At 38.0% G+C, this 16397-nt stretch overlaps 1 protein-coding gene across 1 annotated transcript; it reads left to right on the forward strand.

Moving 5' to 3' along the window:
* Window positions 1-8195: 8195 nt before the first annotated feature.
* LOC149246894 (putative F-box protein PP2-B12) lies at window positions 8196-9943 on the forward strand. The gene is made up of 3 exons (XM_089455781.1): window positions 8196-8583; window positions 8676-8797; window positions 8997-9943. Exons 1-3 carry the CDS (start codon window positions 8278-8280, stop codon window positions 9541-9543), a joined length of 975 nt encoding a protein of 324 aa, XP_089311907.1. The 5' UTR covers window positions 8196-8277; the 3' UTR covers window positions 9544-9943.
* Window positions 9944-16397: the final 6454 nt, after the last annotated feature.

Here is a 16397-nt window from a genome sequence, read left to right on the forward strand (position 1 = left end):
ACAAAAGTGAAGTGTTTGAAAGATTTTGCAATTTCAAAGCACTTTTAGAAAACCAAAGCAGGCTGCATATCAACGTTTTAAGCACTGATAGAGGATGTGAGTATATCTCCAAAGAATTTCTACGCTTTTGTAGGTAAAATGGAATTCATAAGCAATTTACCACTAGGTACACTCCACAACAAAATGGAGTTGCCGAAAGGAAGAATAAGACAATCATGGATATGGCGAGGAGTATGTTAAAGGCAAAGAATTTTCCAAATGATTACTAGGTGAAGCTGTACATTGTGCATCGTACATTTTGAATAGATGCCCTACAAAAGCAGTCATGAACAGAGTACCGGAAGAAGCATGGAGTGGTACAAAGCGAGGAGTCACCCACATGAAAGTTTTTGGATGTGTGGCCTATGCACACATTCTAGATCAGCTAAGGAAGAAGTTGGACAGCAAAGGGGAGAAATGTATTTTCATTAGATACAGTGAGGAATCCAAAGCTTACAGGTTGTATAACCCTTCCACAAAGAAGCTCATTGTGAGTAGAGATGTTCAGTTCATTGAGGAGGAATCTTGGGATGGAAGCATAGAGAAAACAGTGAATGTTAAAACCTCTTTGTCACATGATGAAAATGATGAGGAGATGGTTGAAATACATCGCCAAATAGCAGCACCAACACAAGGACAGCAAGGGACACCCTTGAGGAGAAATGAAAGTGCTTCTTCATGCACTTGTACACCAAATGAAAGAGGTAAGAAGTTCAGAAATTTAAGTGACATTTATGAACAAGAGGCAACAAATGAAGGTATGAACTCTTTGTTTGCTTTACATTGCCATGTTGATGACCCTGTTCATTTCGAAGATGCCATTAAGGATAGGAAACGGATAGAAGCTATGGATGAGGAGATCAATGCCATAGAAAGAAACAAGACATGGGATTTAGTTGAACTACCAAAGGGAAAGGAAGTCATTGGAGTTAAATGGGTCTACAAGACCAAGAGTAATGCTGAAGGCAAAATAGAAAGACACAAGGCAAGACTTGTTGTCAAAGGATATAAGCAGCAGTATGGAAGAGACTATGAGGAAACTTTTACACCGGTTTCTAGAATGGAAACCGTGAGAGCAGTGCTGTCCATAGCAGCACAAAACAAGTGGAAAGTTTATCAAATGGACGTGAAGTCAACATTCCTAAATGGAGTGTTAATGGAAGAGGTTTACATTGAACAACCTCCAGGCTATGAAAAGAAAGGCCAAGAGCACAAAGTGTGCAGATTGAAGAAAGCTCTTTATGGGCTGAAGCAAGCACCAAGAACGTGGTACAGTAGAATAGATTCCTATCTACTGGAAAATGGTTTTGAAAAGTGTGAGGGATAACCCACCCTCTACATCAAAGAAAATGATGGTAAAATACTAATTGTTGTGTTATATGTTGATGATGTTATTTTCACAGGTAATGATGATTATCTAATTGAAAATTTCAAAATAGTCATGAAAGAAGAATTTGAAATGATTGACATGGGTTTGTTGAGATACTTCTTAGGAATAGAAGTAGAACAAAATGGAAATGGGATTTTTATCTCACAAGCAAAATATGTTAATGAAGTGTTGGAAAGATATCATATGTAGAAGAGCAAGGCAGCAATCACTCCCATAGCGATGGGATTAAAACTCAGCAAAGAGGACAACAGCAATGATTTTGATCCTAGTTTGTACAAGAGCATAGTTGGCAGCCTCATGTATTTGATTGCAACTAGGCCGGATATAATGTATGTTGTTAGTTTAATTTCCAGATTCATGGAGAGGCCAAAAGAAGCACATTGGCAGGCAACAAGAAGGATTCTGAGGTATGTTAAAGGTACTAAAAGGTTTGGCATTTTATATACTACTTCAGACTGTTCAGATTTGATTGGATACACTGATAGTGATTGGGATGGAAGTGTAGATGATCGGAAAAGCACATCCGGTTATGTTTTTCACATGGGTTCAGGAGCCATTTCATGGGCGTCTAAAAAACAGCTTATTGTAGCATTGTCTACAGCAGAGACAGAATATGTGGCAGCTACAGCAGCAGCATGTCAACCAGTTTGGATGAGAAGAATGTTAAGGAGTTTATGCCAAGAGCAAGCAAAAGGAACTGTGATTTTTTGTGACAATAGTTCAGCTATTGCATTATCCAAGAATGCAGTGTTTCATAAGAGAACGAAACACATTGACACAAAGTTTCACTACATCAGGGAATTGGTGAACAATGGAAAAATTGTTTTACAACATTGTAGAACTCAGGAGCAGGTTGTTGATATTCTGACCAAACCATTGGAACAAAAAAGTTTTGAGTTTTTGAGGAAATGTCTGGGTATGACTGATAACCTAGCAGTTGAAATTAAAGGGGAGTGTTGAAATTATAATTTCAACTGTCGCGTACTTTTCCGGAAAACCACCAGTCTCTTATCACACCGCTTTTCACCAAGCAGCAGTATTCTCCAGAGCGGCAGCGATAACATCCATCGTCTGACACGTGGCTAGCAGTTTTGCAAAAGTAGTTTTTTCCCGGAGCATAAACTCCAGCAAATAAGCCCTTGCGATATGGTCCGTCAACTGTTCGATTGAAATCTTGGTTTGAAGCCGTTCGATGGAGGTCAACGATTGAAACCAAAATTGAATGTACAGGCCTGCAACATGAAATTGACGTGGAGTAAAAGTTTCATTTTGACCACCAGTAAAACATTTAATGAAATTTACTATGGGTTGGTAAATGTACGTAAGTTTTTAATTTTATTAGTTTTTTATCCACGGGTGTAGTTTTTGGTTTTACGACAAAAATAAAAAGGCATTGTAATGTTTTGTTTTAGTGGCTGTTCGTTCATTGTAAAAAAAATGGAATTCGCTGCAGCGCGAATGTAATGAAATTTTGTTTACACAGAAGTGTAAATTTTGCAAGCAGAATCACAGAGATTTATTATTGAAATGCACATCAGTGTAGAGACTGTATTGTATCCATTTTGAAGGATAAACATTATGGCCTGGGAACCATTTTAAAGAACAGCAAGAATGTTTTTTTTGTAATGGAATATGCAGCAGCATAAATGTATTGAAAATTTTACACAACAGTGTAAAATTTCAAAATAGAGATAGAGTAATTTTTTGTGGAGCTGAAGCGTTCTTGGTGAAATCCCTCTGTGAGAGGAAGAATATTGTAACAACAATATTATTAATGAATACAAAGTTGTTTATGTGTGTGGAAAACTCTGTTCTTCTCCCAAACAATTTTAGCTTCCCTGTGTTAAGATCCTGTGATTAAAACAAAGCATTATTTCAGTTATTTGTTGTTTGGAATTATCAAAAATTCCCAACAGTTTCTAGGTGGCATGAAATCTTACATCCTTTTAAGAAGCCTCACGCTATGAAGGAATTATGTAGCTTATGAGAGATTGAATTTATAAGGATAGAATCAGGCAGGGATTACTTCCACATCTTTAAAATCACATCATTCAAGCACAGAGCCTGGAGCCTCCTCTCGCCAACCGAAGTATCAAATTGGAAGAGTCATTAGAACTTTAGGGTAACACCTACCCTAATGACACCGAGACACGTGACACTCCGCTTCACATCTCTAGAATTCCCAGATTAATCCATACAATGGCCTCTTTTATTCTCGGCGAGGATTATGCAAATACTAAAGGTGAAGGTGAGATAGCTCACCGCTTCAACACCAATACCAAAACCAGAGGAATTCCTACATTGCCTCTCGAACGGGAGAAACTTCCCCATGGCTCAATTAAATGAATGGATATATTAGCTGTGTATGCAAAATTCGAAGGGGCCCAACCATTGTCTCTAGAGCTTAGGCAAAATCTGAAGAAGATAGAAGCAGAACTCTGTCAAGTGAAAGAATGTATCAGGAGATTGGAAATTCATTCATACCTGCAGGAAAAGGATAACACTTCTAGGATATCTTTTAGAAGGGCCAAATAAATAATCTAGGAAAATATCATTAGGCTAATAGGCAAGCATTGGGAGCAATTAGAGTTGGTGCAGGAAAATATCAAAATGATTAAGGCAAATTATAAAGAAGTTGAGATGCTGAGAGAACATGGCGGGACAACCTCATGCAATTAAGGTAATAGCCAATTTATTGAATCACATGGCTAAAGAAGAACTTAGGAAGGTAGACTTTGACCACTCCCACTTGATCGCTAAAGCAACCCATGTAGAGAGGAAACACAAGATGATAGTGCTAATAGAAGAGAAAGCTGACAAAATGGTTGAAGAGGTGGAGAGGTTTAAAGGAAAATGTGAAGAAATGCATAATAAAAGTTTACCACCATTCTTTAATGATTAGGAAAATCTTGGACAACCGACATCGCACTGAGGATAATCAAAGCCATGCCGAAGATGTGGGACATGCCTGTGAGGACAGGACCTAACAAGTCCTTACAATGAGCACTTCAAACACTTATTCATGCTTAAACAACTTCTCAAAGAGTAGGGAGAAGTCAATTATGAACCTATCATGGACCTAAAGATGGAAATACCAGAAGCGTGACTGGGCGACTTACCAACAAAGGAGGAGTGGAATAGTATGTGGAAAATATATAGATCAACTATATATGCAGGGACAATAGCAATACCTCGAGTGACTTCAACCATCCTAGCAGTAACAAGTTTGTCGGAGGGCCCAATTCACTGTAGCGCTTGACCCAGTTAGAGCCCAAGAGCAAGAAGGAAGGTCGTACCCAACTAGGATAGAGATGCTATCAAAGACAAATCTAAAGGGACCCACTCCACAGTCAACAAATTTTCAAAGAAAGAATATTCTTGAACAAGTTAGTTACAATAGAGTTGGAAATTTTGTAACAAACTTGAGTGGTTTTCCATATACCACTAAACAAATGATTTAGAGTAGAGCTATTTTCCATATATCACTAGTGGTTTAGAGTAGGGTAGAGCTATTTGAGTGCCTATATATAGGTCTCATTTTGAAATGTAAAAGGGGAAAAAATCTTGGCTGTAGGGGAAATTTTGCCCATTTTTTTGGTGAATTGTTTGGAGGTCTTGAAGCAAATTTGGGAAAGAATTCTGAACTAACTCTTGCACTGCATGTTCTTCTCATCATGTATGTTTCCATGTCATCTTTGCTTTGAAGTTTACTACTAATGAAATTCAAGTTTATGCAATTTTCATGGCATTTTGAGTTGTGAACCTCATTTGTTGTGCAAATTATTTAGAATCGTCTAAAAATTTTAGACTGAAATGAATTTTGGCATTAACTCTATCAAGATAGCTTAAAGAGTATATTGGTTGTCTTAATATTTCTTGCAAGAGTCTTAGAAGAATTGGTAAATTTTAGAATTATGTGTTTATAATGGATGAATTCTTAATTTCTCAATCAACTACTAGGGTTTATTTGAGTTAGAGGAATTCTTAATTGCTCCTTTAAATTAGTTAAATCTCGATTCTTCTTTTTCATCCATATTTTATTTTTCAAAGCTTTTATGTCAAACCCTAGGGTTAGGAATGCTCCCACTCAAAATCAACAAAAATATAGCTCAACAAAAGACTTAATGTAATGGTGTTTTTCCCGAACCTTGATTCCCAAATAACCCTCTAATTAACAATTACTTTTGGTAAGTTTTAAGATGGGTTTGAGGGTTTTCATTGTGCATGTCTTGTTACATTAAAGAACAATCACTATAAGTTGTTTCTATTCTTTGAGTTATTTGACTACATTGATCATTGAAAAAATGAATCTGAATTTGCATAAGAATTTATCTTTATTCCTGTGATAGAATTCGATGTCATTTCCTTTTCTTGTGACATTTAAAGGGAAAAACGAGGTGCATGTATCTTGAATTTGTAATGTAAGTTTGTTATTATTGATGTTTCAAGTCTGAATTTGGCAGTCATACACTAAATTTATTATCAGAAACCAATGAATTCATAGTTTGTCTATATGCTATAAAATCATCTGACATCAATGGTTGTTTGGCACAAGAGAAAGTAATCTCACACAACAAGAAACTTCAAACACAAGTAATGTTGCCACAAGTGTAGAATAATCTTAACTTAGAATTGAATTTGAGTTTTCCCATTAGCATAACAACAGAAAAACCACATTTAGATGTTCCCGGACTTTGCATTACATCACAACGTAGTGTGACTATAGGGTGCCAACAACAACCATGGTGCAAAACATCTTAATAGTTTCCATATCCAACTCCTCGACATATGACTTCCTATTGAGGGTTTGCATTTCAACTTATAGGTGTTGTCCATGGGGCTTAAGCTTGAGAAGGTTCATGACTAAGAATTAAGGCCATTGCTCCCCTCTTGACCATGTTTAGGCCTCAAGACTCATTTCTAGTGCACACAACCTACTAATAGTGACTAGATCCTACTTAAAAGTCTACAAAGAACCCCTACAAAGGAATCTTGTTTTGGTTGAAGGATTCATTCAAAGTTCTTGAACACAAGAAGGTTTATAATATACCAAGGCACTTATTTCATTCATGATCCATCTTCAAAGCCCTATAACCATCTTCAATGTGCAAAACCACCTAATTGCATCCATATCCAACTTTGATGCTAAAGAGTTCTTAGAGAGGGCTTGTGTTGTAATTTGTAAACATTGTTTATGGAAATCAATCCTTAAAAGCCAGATTTATAGCGTAAGGATCAATTGTTTTCTTTCCCCAGTTATGGTTCTTAAGCTTGAAAAGGTTCAATTAAAGCTTCAATCCCTTGTTTCACCTTTTGATTATGTTCATGCCTCAAAGCATTTCCAATATACAAAACCTCCTCATAATGTTTATATCCCACTTAGACGTTGAAAAACCCTAAGCATGTCCCTTATACCATCCCATAACTCTGGTTAAATCCCATAACATATTCTTGACGTGTGGTTTGACGGCAAGTATTCTTGGGCGAAGCCTGGGAGACCATAGTTCAAATTTCATTAAGTACACTGGCCCGCTGTGGTGGATGCTCGAGAAGCAGATTCCCCACCCCCGCCTTGGCGGCACGAGAGTCTCGCTTTGCTAAAACCATAGGATCTTAGTATATCGATTTGCAGGTAGTTGGATGTACTCTTGGTGTTATAGTGGCAACAGGTAGTTGGATGTACTCTTGGTGTTATATTGGCAGCTATGAGGATTGATCCTTGCAGGTAGTTGGATGTACTCTTGATGTAGGTAGTTGGATGTACTCTTGGTGTTAACTCTTGGTGTTATAGTGGCAACAACGAGGATTACTCTTGGTGTTATAGTGGCAGCTACGAGGATTGATCCTTGCAAGTAGTTGGATGTACTCTTGGTGTTATAGTGGCAGCTACGAGGATTGATCCTTGCAAGTAGTTGGATGTACTCTTGGTGTTATAGTGGCATTTACGAGGATTAGTTGGATGTACTCTTGGCGTTATAGTGGCAGCTATGAGGATTGATCCCGAGTCTCCCATAGATTAAGACTGGTAGTTACCGATTCGCCATGTAGTTAAAAAAAAAACATAAAAAAAACATATTCTTGATACACAACTAACTTAGTCATCTAACTTAGTCATAGTGTCCATATCCACGTTGGGATGATACCTTGCAAAAGTCGTACTTGGTGGTTGAATGACTCATCCACGTTTAGGTCCATGATGCCATCTCTTAAATATACGTGTAAAGTTAAAAGTAACTTTCATGATAAAAGGTAACTTTCCTGAAAGTGATTTATTATGTAAATACTGCTCACTAAGATATGGTACGACTTTGTTAGATTCAAAGATATGTGTGTAAAAATTTAGGTTAAATTTGCAGCAATTACCTGCGTAAACATTCCGATTGTGAATTACCAGCTTGTTTTAACCTGCCATCCCCTTCGACAGGGACTCTTCAATAGTTTCACTTTACAGTTAAACTGCGCTTTTAGAATGGACCCAGGCATATTCAATCGTTTGAATTAAAGGTAAAGGAAAAGATGGACCAGTTTGCGGGCCGGCCATAGCGACCTTTATTGGTGAAAGTGGATGTTAATTGTTACCTTCCTTTCCATGTTTGCATGGCATATGCCTTGGCCCATTCTGGAGTAGCCGCCCCCTGAGAAAGTAGCCCAAGCCGTCCCTCCCCCACCTGCACATTACTTTCTTAACATGCACGCTATGATTTTACTGACAGATACAAATAACCATCATGTACGCTACGATTTTACTGACAAATAACCCAAATAACCCATTCTATATTCTACCCTTGACATTGTGATTACACCTCACTGCACTTTTACAGCAGAAGCGCTGGTTATCAGAACAAGCTATGGGGAATTTAATTGCACGATTAATACACTATGAGCCTGAGCATGAGACAAATCTGCCGGAGTTACCAGAGGGCTGTATATCTGCTATTCTCTCCTTCACTACTCCACGCGACATTTGCAGACTCTCAGCTGTCTCCAAACTATTCACTTCTGCCGCCAATTCTGACTCTGTCTGGAGCAAATTCCTCACCCAACAATGCCTGCACCACATCCTATCAGAGGCCGTCTCTCCCATCGCATTCTCTTCAAAGAGAGAACTCTACTTTTGTCTCTGCGATCCAATTCTGATGGACGGGGGAAGAAAGGTATAGGTACTTCTATATCCCTTATTCACTTGTTTTGGTCACAAGATTTGGCAGATGACCATGTCATTCATGTTACTGTGGATCAACAACAGATGTTTTGGCTCGAGCGATGCAGTGGAAAAATGGGTTACATGTTATCTGCAAGAGAATTATCTATAGCTTTTGCCCACGAAGAGTCTGAACATTGGCATTGGGTTTCTCTTCCCGACTCCAGGTTTGGTTTTTACTAATAAATTTAATTTCCCACATAAACTACAAGATAACAGATTTTTACAAATTGCAAACACATTTAAGCTACATCTCTTTTGCCTTTAAAGCTTCAATCAGATTCGACAACATAATATTGTTCTTGTTACGTTGTACCAGATAGGATGATGACATAATGTTGTTCTTGTTATGTATTGTGAGTTCAGATTCAGTGAGCTTGCGGAGTTAAGAGCGGTTAGCTGGTTGGAGGTCCGGGGTAGAATGGACTGCGGCCTTTTATCTGCGAATAGCGAGTATAGAGTGGTTTTTGTCCTTAAATTTGGAGAACGTTCCTTTGGTTGGAAAGAACTGCCAATTAAGTTTTGGATCACAACGCCAGATGGAGAAACCAGTGAAGTGGCAATTAAATTTTCTGTTACAACTCCATACGAACAAGTGTTTGAAATGAGCCGGGCTTTACTCGAAAGTAGACGACGAAGACTACACAGAGATGTAAACGATTCCTTTGTAGAATCTGAAGACGACGATGGAGACGGCCCTCGCTGCGATGCTGACTATTGTTGTTATGATGGCGGTTGGCTGGAAGTTGTTGCAGGGGAGTTCAGTGTTAGAGGAGAAGAAAATTATTATTGTGGTGATGATGATTCTGCTGCTTCGGCTTACATTGAATTTTGTATGGAAGAAGTTGATTCGGGGCGTTGGAAAGGCGGGCTTCTTATAGATGGAGTCAAGATCGAACCAAAATATGCTTAATGGCATTTCTTCTGTCACACTCTTGGTTGCAGCTGAATTGACAGTGATAGCGAACGAAGAAAATACTGATTCTTCTCCTCACCTGCTGGAAAGAATTTGATCCGGGCCGTTGGAAAGCTGGGTTTCATCAGGACGATTCAGCCTAAATTTTATGATTGGCATTCGGCGGCCTGTTCCTTCGACAATCGTTTGTTATGCTTGTATGTTTAAATAAAATACTAGAATTGTCAACCCAGCTGCTGGGTGCAGACCGTTCAGCAGGAACCAAAAATGAAAGAAGGCATTACAGAGATTAACAAGAAAGAGTGTATCGTGGAAATGTTCCTCTCAATTCAATTCCACCAACGTAAAAAACTGCAATCCTGAGAATTGTAGTGCATTGTATTCAAGGAAATGAGTATCATATCTATTTTGTTCTCTATTTTTATTGATTAAGCTGAAAGATCTATTTATATTGGAACATGTTTTAGAAGTAATTAATAGAATATGCTTCCTAATAATTAGGATAAATAATTTATGGTTTTGTTTTGTTTTTGTTTTTTAACAAAACAAAATTATTTTATTTGTTATTATGTTTTATTATTTTTTTTTTTATAGTTGGCTTTATACTAAGTAGAGATAAATGGTATTAAGAGTAGTAAAGAGAGAAAATATAAAGGGACAAAAGAAATAATTATAGAGATGAATGACTTGAATATGGCCATTTTCAAGGTTTTTTTTTTCTTTTTTTTCGAAACCTTGATCCAACCTTCTAAAGGTGGCTTGATCAAATGGATCTGCATATTATCATTATCTGCTGAAAGAGATTCTTTATAAGATTTTGAAAAAGCCAACTCATGAGCTTGTTTCAATATACCAGGAGAAGCATTACTATTCAATATTTTGGTGTTCGCTGAAAGAACATGGTTCACACTAAGAGCCATTGAGCCTTGGGCCTTGTCCCCCGGATGGATTTCATCACCCAACTTCTTCATCATCCTTTTCTGACGTAGAGGAGGCCTTACCATCCCTAGGAGGAGGATTGGCTTCCAACTTTTAGATATGGAATTGTTGATATTCCAATTCTGTTGAGAATTAAACACTGGATAATAATTTCATAAGAGGGTTGGTTGATGACAAAAGAAACAATGAAAAGTAGGGTGAGTTGACGAAAAAAGCAACAACAAAAAGTAGTATTCTCATAATCTAAAGCCTCGGTCCAATGAAAATCATTGATTTTTAATTTGATTTGATATGACAACCCTTTATTGATATCAATTTCAGCACAAATTCTGCCATAGGTATATAAACCAAGCTGCCCAAAGCAGTAAGATAATGACCCAAAGTGTCTTTAATGCCTTGAAAAACTGTGTAGTGCCATAAGCGAGCTTGAAGATTAGGAAGCCTAACCCATATTGGGATATTCATAATACAAGTGTGGATGGGTCAAAATATGGGAACCAAAGGGGTTAAAAACAATCCAGCATTGCCCCAAAACCAGGGCCCTTTAGATAAGCTTTCTTATAATCCTCCGGTTTTGTAAATAGCACAATCAAAAAGTCCCTTTAGCAGAAAATAACCTTACAATCCTTATTCCATATGGTATGGAACCATTGGTAGAGATTAGCCATGTGGGGCTAAAATCCATTAAATTGACAAATTAGGGATGCCTCTGAATAAACCTAATTAAGATCCCCCAGATGTTAGTGAGAAATTTCTAAGGAAGGAACTTAGATTTTCCCACCAAAAACAACCTAAGATTCATTTGGGCCTAATATGCCTTAGCGGTTGTGACAGTCCAACCTTGGTTTCCTAAAAAATGTAATGTAAATATTTTTACAAGAAAATAAAAAAAGGGGCGGAGTCAAAGGGACTTGGATTCCGTAGTTGAGGAGGTTACTTGCTTGGGACCATCAAGGTTTCCTTGTGCATGAAATATAAATTGTTTTGACAACCATTAAACGTTGGTTGATGTGTTTTAATGGACTGGTTCCCTGAAGTTAATGAGACTGCAAGAGAAGTACACAAACCAGAACACTCACAAGATAGGGAGGACAAAAATAAACGAAGAGGACTGTGTTGTCAGCTAGGATAGTGACAGTCAAACACTGCGCAGGGGAAGGAAAAAGAGGTAGTTCAACCTCATGGAGGACATTCACTTACACACATACTCACCCACTCATTCAAGAGACATAAGAGGATCAACATTCAACAACAAAGAAAGGAAGAAAATTTTCAGAAGAGAAGAGAAGACGTGGATTATTTTGGTTGGCATGAATATGGTATCTCCTTGGTAAGGAACAATGCCTCTTAAGTCCCTGTAAAGCCAAGGGGTGGAGATGGTCTTTCTCTGGATTCCCTTAATGGTGTGGGTGGAGGATTGTGTCCTTGGATTCCTGGAGGGAGGACCTCTGAGGCCTTTTATGCTGTGATTTGATAGTGGGTTATGGATTCCCCAGAGTGGGTGGAACCACTGTGGTTAGGGTGGGGAATCACCTCTTTGGATTCCCTCGACAATCTTGGGTGAAGAAAATTGGTCTCTGGATTCCCTTTGTGTCCTTGGGTGGAGAGGAGGTCTCTGGTTTCCTTGTTTGTTTTGTTTTAGCTATCCTTGAATGGATGGAGGGTGGAGGCAACAAGCCTCTCGATTCCTTATGTACCATTTATCTATAGAGTGGCTAGTGGGTGGAGGAAGTAGGTCCACTGGATTCTCTGTTTCAGTTGGTAGATGATGTTTTAATCCCAAGAGAAAGCCCCTTAGTCTCTGGAATTTGGTTCGAGGGTGACACTTGCAAGTGATCTGAGATGAAACTATCTAAGGTTGGGTAGAGAATCCTTATCCTAGACTCAGTTTCCCAAAATATATAAGATACATGCTCTTGTATACCTTCTATTTTAATGAATGAAAGTATTTTCTTGTTTAGATGATGGTATCCGTATTAAGAAATGCTTGTGGTCATTCTGTGATATGGCTTGCGAACGATATCCCAGGATGAAACATTGGCATATGAATTGACTGTTAATAAATTAAACTTGGCACTGAATTGCTTAAATTATGTATGGAGCACAAATGTAATTAAAAGGATGGAAACTATGTTAAAATGGTTCTTATGATTGAATATTATGTCTACTACTCTGTATGCAGGGATATATCTAGAATGGATATATACATGTGGTTGTGTTAGGCCCCAGTGACAAACTCATGACGCTGTGGGTGATATTGTCTAACCTAGTGTGGTATTTTTAACCATTTACCCTGTGGACACACATGAATAACCTATAGGTTTTTAGGCGGTCAATTTTTTTAAGAAAAGTATACACATATTCTACATCAGAGGAGGCATTGATATTATTAGATCCTGTCACATGTTGGCTCAATCTTGGTTCTAGTGACTAGAGCTTGAGGTGCCAACATCTAATGGCCATATTCAAGGGCCTATGATGAAATAGTTGTTAGGGCTGAGATTTATGCTTGTATTACCATGATCGGGCCATGGTAGAGGCATAAGGGCCTTAATCCCAAGTGCCCAGGCATTATGACTGGGCGTGAGGTCCTTGTCTAAATGAACGACAAAGATCTGCCACTCGGTAATCCTATGGTGTGTGTGACCCTACCCTTATGAAGTCAGTGGGAGGGGGACCTCCCGCGCATGTTGTTGATCTACTTTTTGTGATCGATGACCCATATTTTGGTGCACATGCACCCTCCCCCCCACACACCCCCCTCCCTTTATGACATTAGCGGGGAGGAGTACCCCTGGGTAAGCTGTTGATTTCCTATGGACAATCTTGGCCATCAGTTTCATTAGTGGATGGTGGGGTCCACGAAATCAGGAAATGTGGAAATTTATTACTAGCGTTGGGGGATTAGTGAACGATGGGGACCATTGAGATGCCAAATCATAACAACGTGGTCAACTTCTATTAGTTGAGGGAGGAGGTCAGAAGTATGAGACCCCTTTTGTCATTATGCACCCACTAGAGGTTTCACCGGAACCAAAAACTACCTCCGGGGGGTGCCCATGGTGAATTTGGGAAAAGGGGATTGACCCCTTGGAATAACCATGAGTTGGTGATATGAAAATCTACAATTTCCTCTTACTGCTAGTTTGGGGGGTGACATCCCTCGTAAGCTTCTTGCATGTTACCATGTTGTAATCAGCTTGTGATGGCTCTATTGTTGGACGTGTGGGGATTTGCCCGAAAATGTACATGCCTTTTACGTGAGCAGGGCCTCTAGAGCAAGGTGACGTGGCTGTTTTTTATTGGTGCCAGGGGTGCAAATGTGCGTGTGGTCCATCACAGACATACCACTTTCTAATATTCCTGACTATGTTTATAACATTATGTAATTAATAGTGGCCGCCTAGACCTTAGAAGGGTTCTATAAACAAAAAATAAATGCACCTATATATGGTGGCATAATTTTCCATAAATTAGATGCGATGAAGCCATTGAGATCTGAGTCATTAAACTCAAGAGTGAGAGGGGGTGAGGCACTAATTTAAATTAACAATTTAGGCTCTTAGGAGAAAGGTTGGTAAGAAAAATGAACATAAAAGAATATATATATATATATATATATATATATATATATATATATATATATATATAATCCCATTCTTCTTACAGTATAAGGGGAGTGGGATTAGTAGTAGCAACCACCCTAATGGGGTAAGTTGGGTGTGGTTGTTACAGATGGTATAATATTGTTATGCAACCAACTCACAAAATAGGAGAAAAGATAGATCAACAACTTCAAAATCAGCCTCTTCGAGGGGGAAACTTCCTTTACGTTACACAAATGAACAATTCTTGGATGATACAAATGACAAGACCTCCTTCCTATATATAGGATTCTAAGGGGTCACAATATAATCAGAGCCGACATAAGAATAATGTAAGGGCACAACAATAACAATAATTTGCTTCCATGGGGCACAATAATAAAAATATGGGGACAACATGGGCACAAAAATAACAATAAGGGGATACAATGACAACAATAATAAGGGAATACACTAGTATTATAGGGACCTAACAGGATCCTCCCCTTCAAAAAAGTGTTGTCCCCAATGCTTGAGTAGCTATGGATTCTTCTGTATAAAATTCTCATCCTCCCATGTGGAATCCTCAGCAGGTAAGTTCTTCCACTTGATAAGATACTCTGAAATTGATCGATTTCATAGCTCTTGAGTCCTTGTTTCAGTGACTGCTTTAGGTTCCAATATGATTTTTCCTTCCTCGTCAAGTTCTGGCAATATTGTTTGAACTGAGAGCTTGACACCTATAACCTTATTTAAGCATGAAACATGGAAAACTAGGTGCACTTGGGAAGATGCAGGAAGTTCCAATTTGTATAACATAGTACCAATCTTTTGCAACACCTTATACAGACCCTAATACTTTGGTTATAATTTATTATCCTTCTTAGCTTTCTTGAGGGAAATTTGTTTGTATGGTTGTATAAGTAGAAATACCTAGTCACCTACATCAAAACTTCTTTTGTTGCGATGTTGATCTTCCTGTTGTTTCATTCTATTCTGTGCCAAAGTCAAGTTATCCTTTAAGAGTTAGAGAACTTTTGTTGATGCTTGATGTGATCTTACAATCCTTGAACCTTAGAATTTTCTCTTAAATATGATGTGATGGACGGTGGATGATATCCATAAAGTGCCATAAATGGGGTCATTTTTGCTGCAGTATGAAAGGAAGTGTTATACCACCATTCAGCCAGAGGAAACCATTTGACCCATTGTGTCCGTTTATCAGATACAAAGCAAGGAAGATATAATTCCAAACATTTGTTCACTATCTCAATTTTCCCATCAGATTTATGATGATAAGATGATCTATGAGCTAACTGAGTACCGAGACAAGAAAATAATTATGTCCAAAAATTTCTTGTGAAAATAGGATCTATGTCACTTACAATAATCTTTGGGTTTCCATGTAGCTTTTGAATTGTTTCCATAAATTCAGTAGAAACTATACTGGCTTTAAATGGATGAGATCATGCACAAAAGTGTGCATACTTGGTAAGTCTATCAACTACCACCATGATGATACTCTTTCCTTTGGACTTGGGTAAACCTGTGATAAAATCCATTGAAATATCCTCCCAACATTGACTTAGAATGGATAAAGGTTATAATAGACCCAGGGTCTTAATTGTCTAAACTTTATTTTGTTGGAAAACCAAACATTCTGCCACAAACTTTTGAATATTAGATTTAAGGCCATCCCAAAAAAATTCCTTCTTAACCCCGTGGTAAGTTTTTAAAAATCTTGAATGCCCTCCTAAGGGACATGTGTACAATTCCAGAAGAATATTTTGTTTGAGTTGGGAATTATTATAGAGGTATAAGTGATATGTGTACCATAATGAATCATTTTTCCAGCTAAATGTATTAGATGTATTGGGATCTTGCTGCAACTTTTTAATGAGTTTCCACACTTCTTCATCATTCTTCCATTCATCCTTTTCTTCGTTTATCCAATCTAGTTGGATAATAGAAATGACACAAGGCAATGCTTCCACATCACCATCCTTTCTTGAGAGTGCATCTGCAACAACATTTTGCTTCCCTTTTTTGTAGATGATTTCAAAGTCATAACCCAACATATTTGTGACCCATTTTTGCTGCTCTTATGAATATAATCTTTGTTCTAAAAAGTATTTAAGACTATCATGATCCATTTTTACCTTGAAGTGTCTTCCCATTAGGTGAGGTCACCATTTCTTAAGTACATGTAGTATTGATAACATTTCCTTCTCATAAATAGCTTTATGTAAATACTTTCCTTTGATTGGATGACTTTCAAAAGCAATGGGTCTTTCTTCTTGCATTAAAACAACACCAATTCTATTTCAT

Source organism: Pinus tabuliformis, chromosome 7, assembly GCF_031772625.1.
Source record: "Pinus tabuliformis cultivar Carrire ecotype Pingquan chromosome 7, CPIR1, whole genome shotgun sequence".
NCBI classification, from domain to species: domain Eukaryota; kingdom Viridiplantae; phylum Streptophyta; class Pinopsida; order Pinales; family Pinaceae; genus Pinus; species Pinus tabuliformis.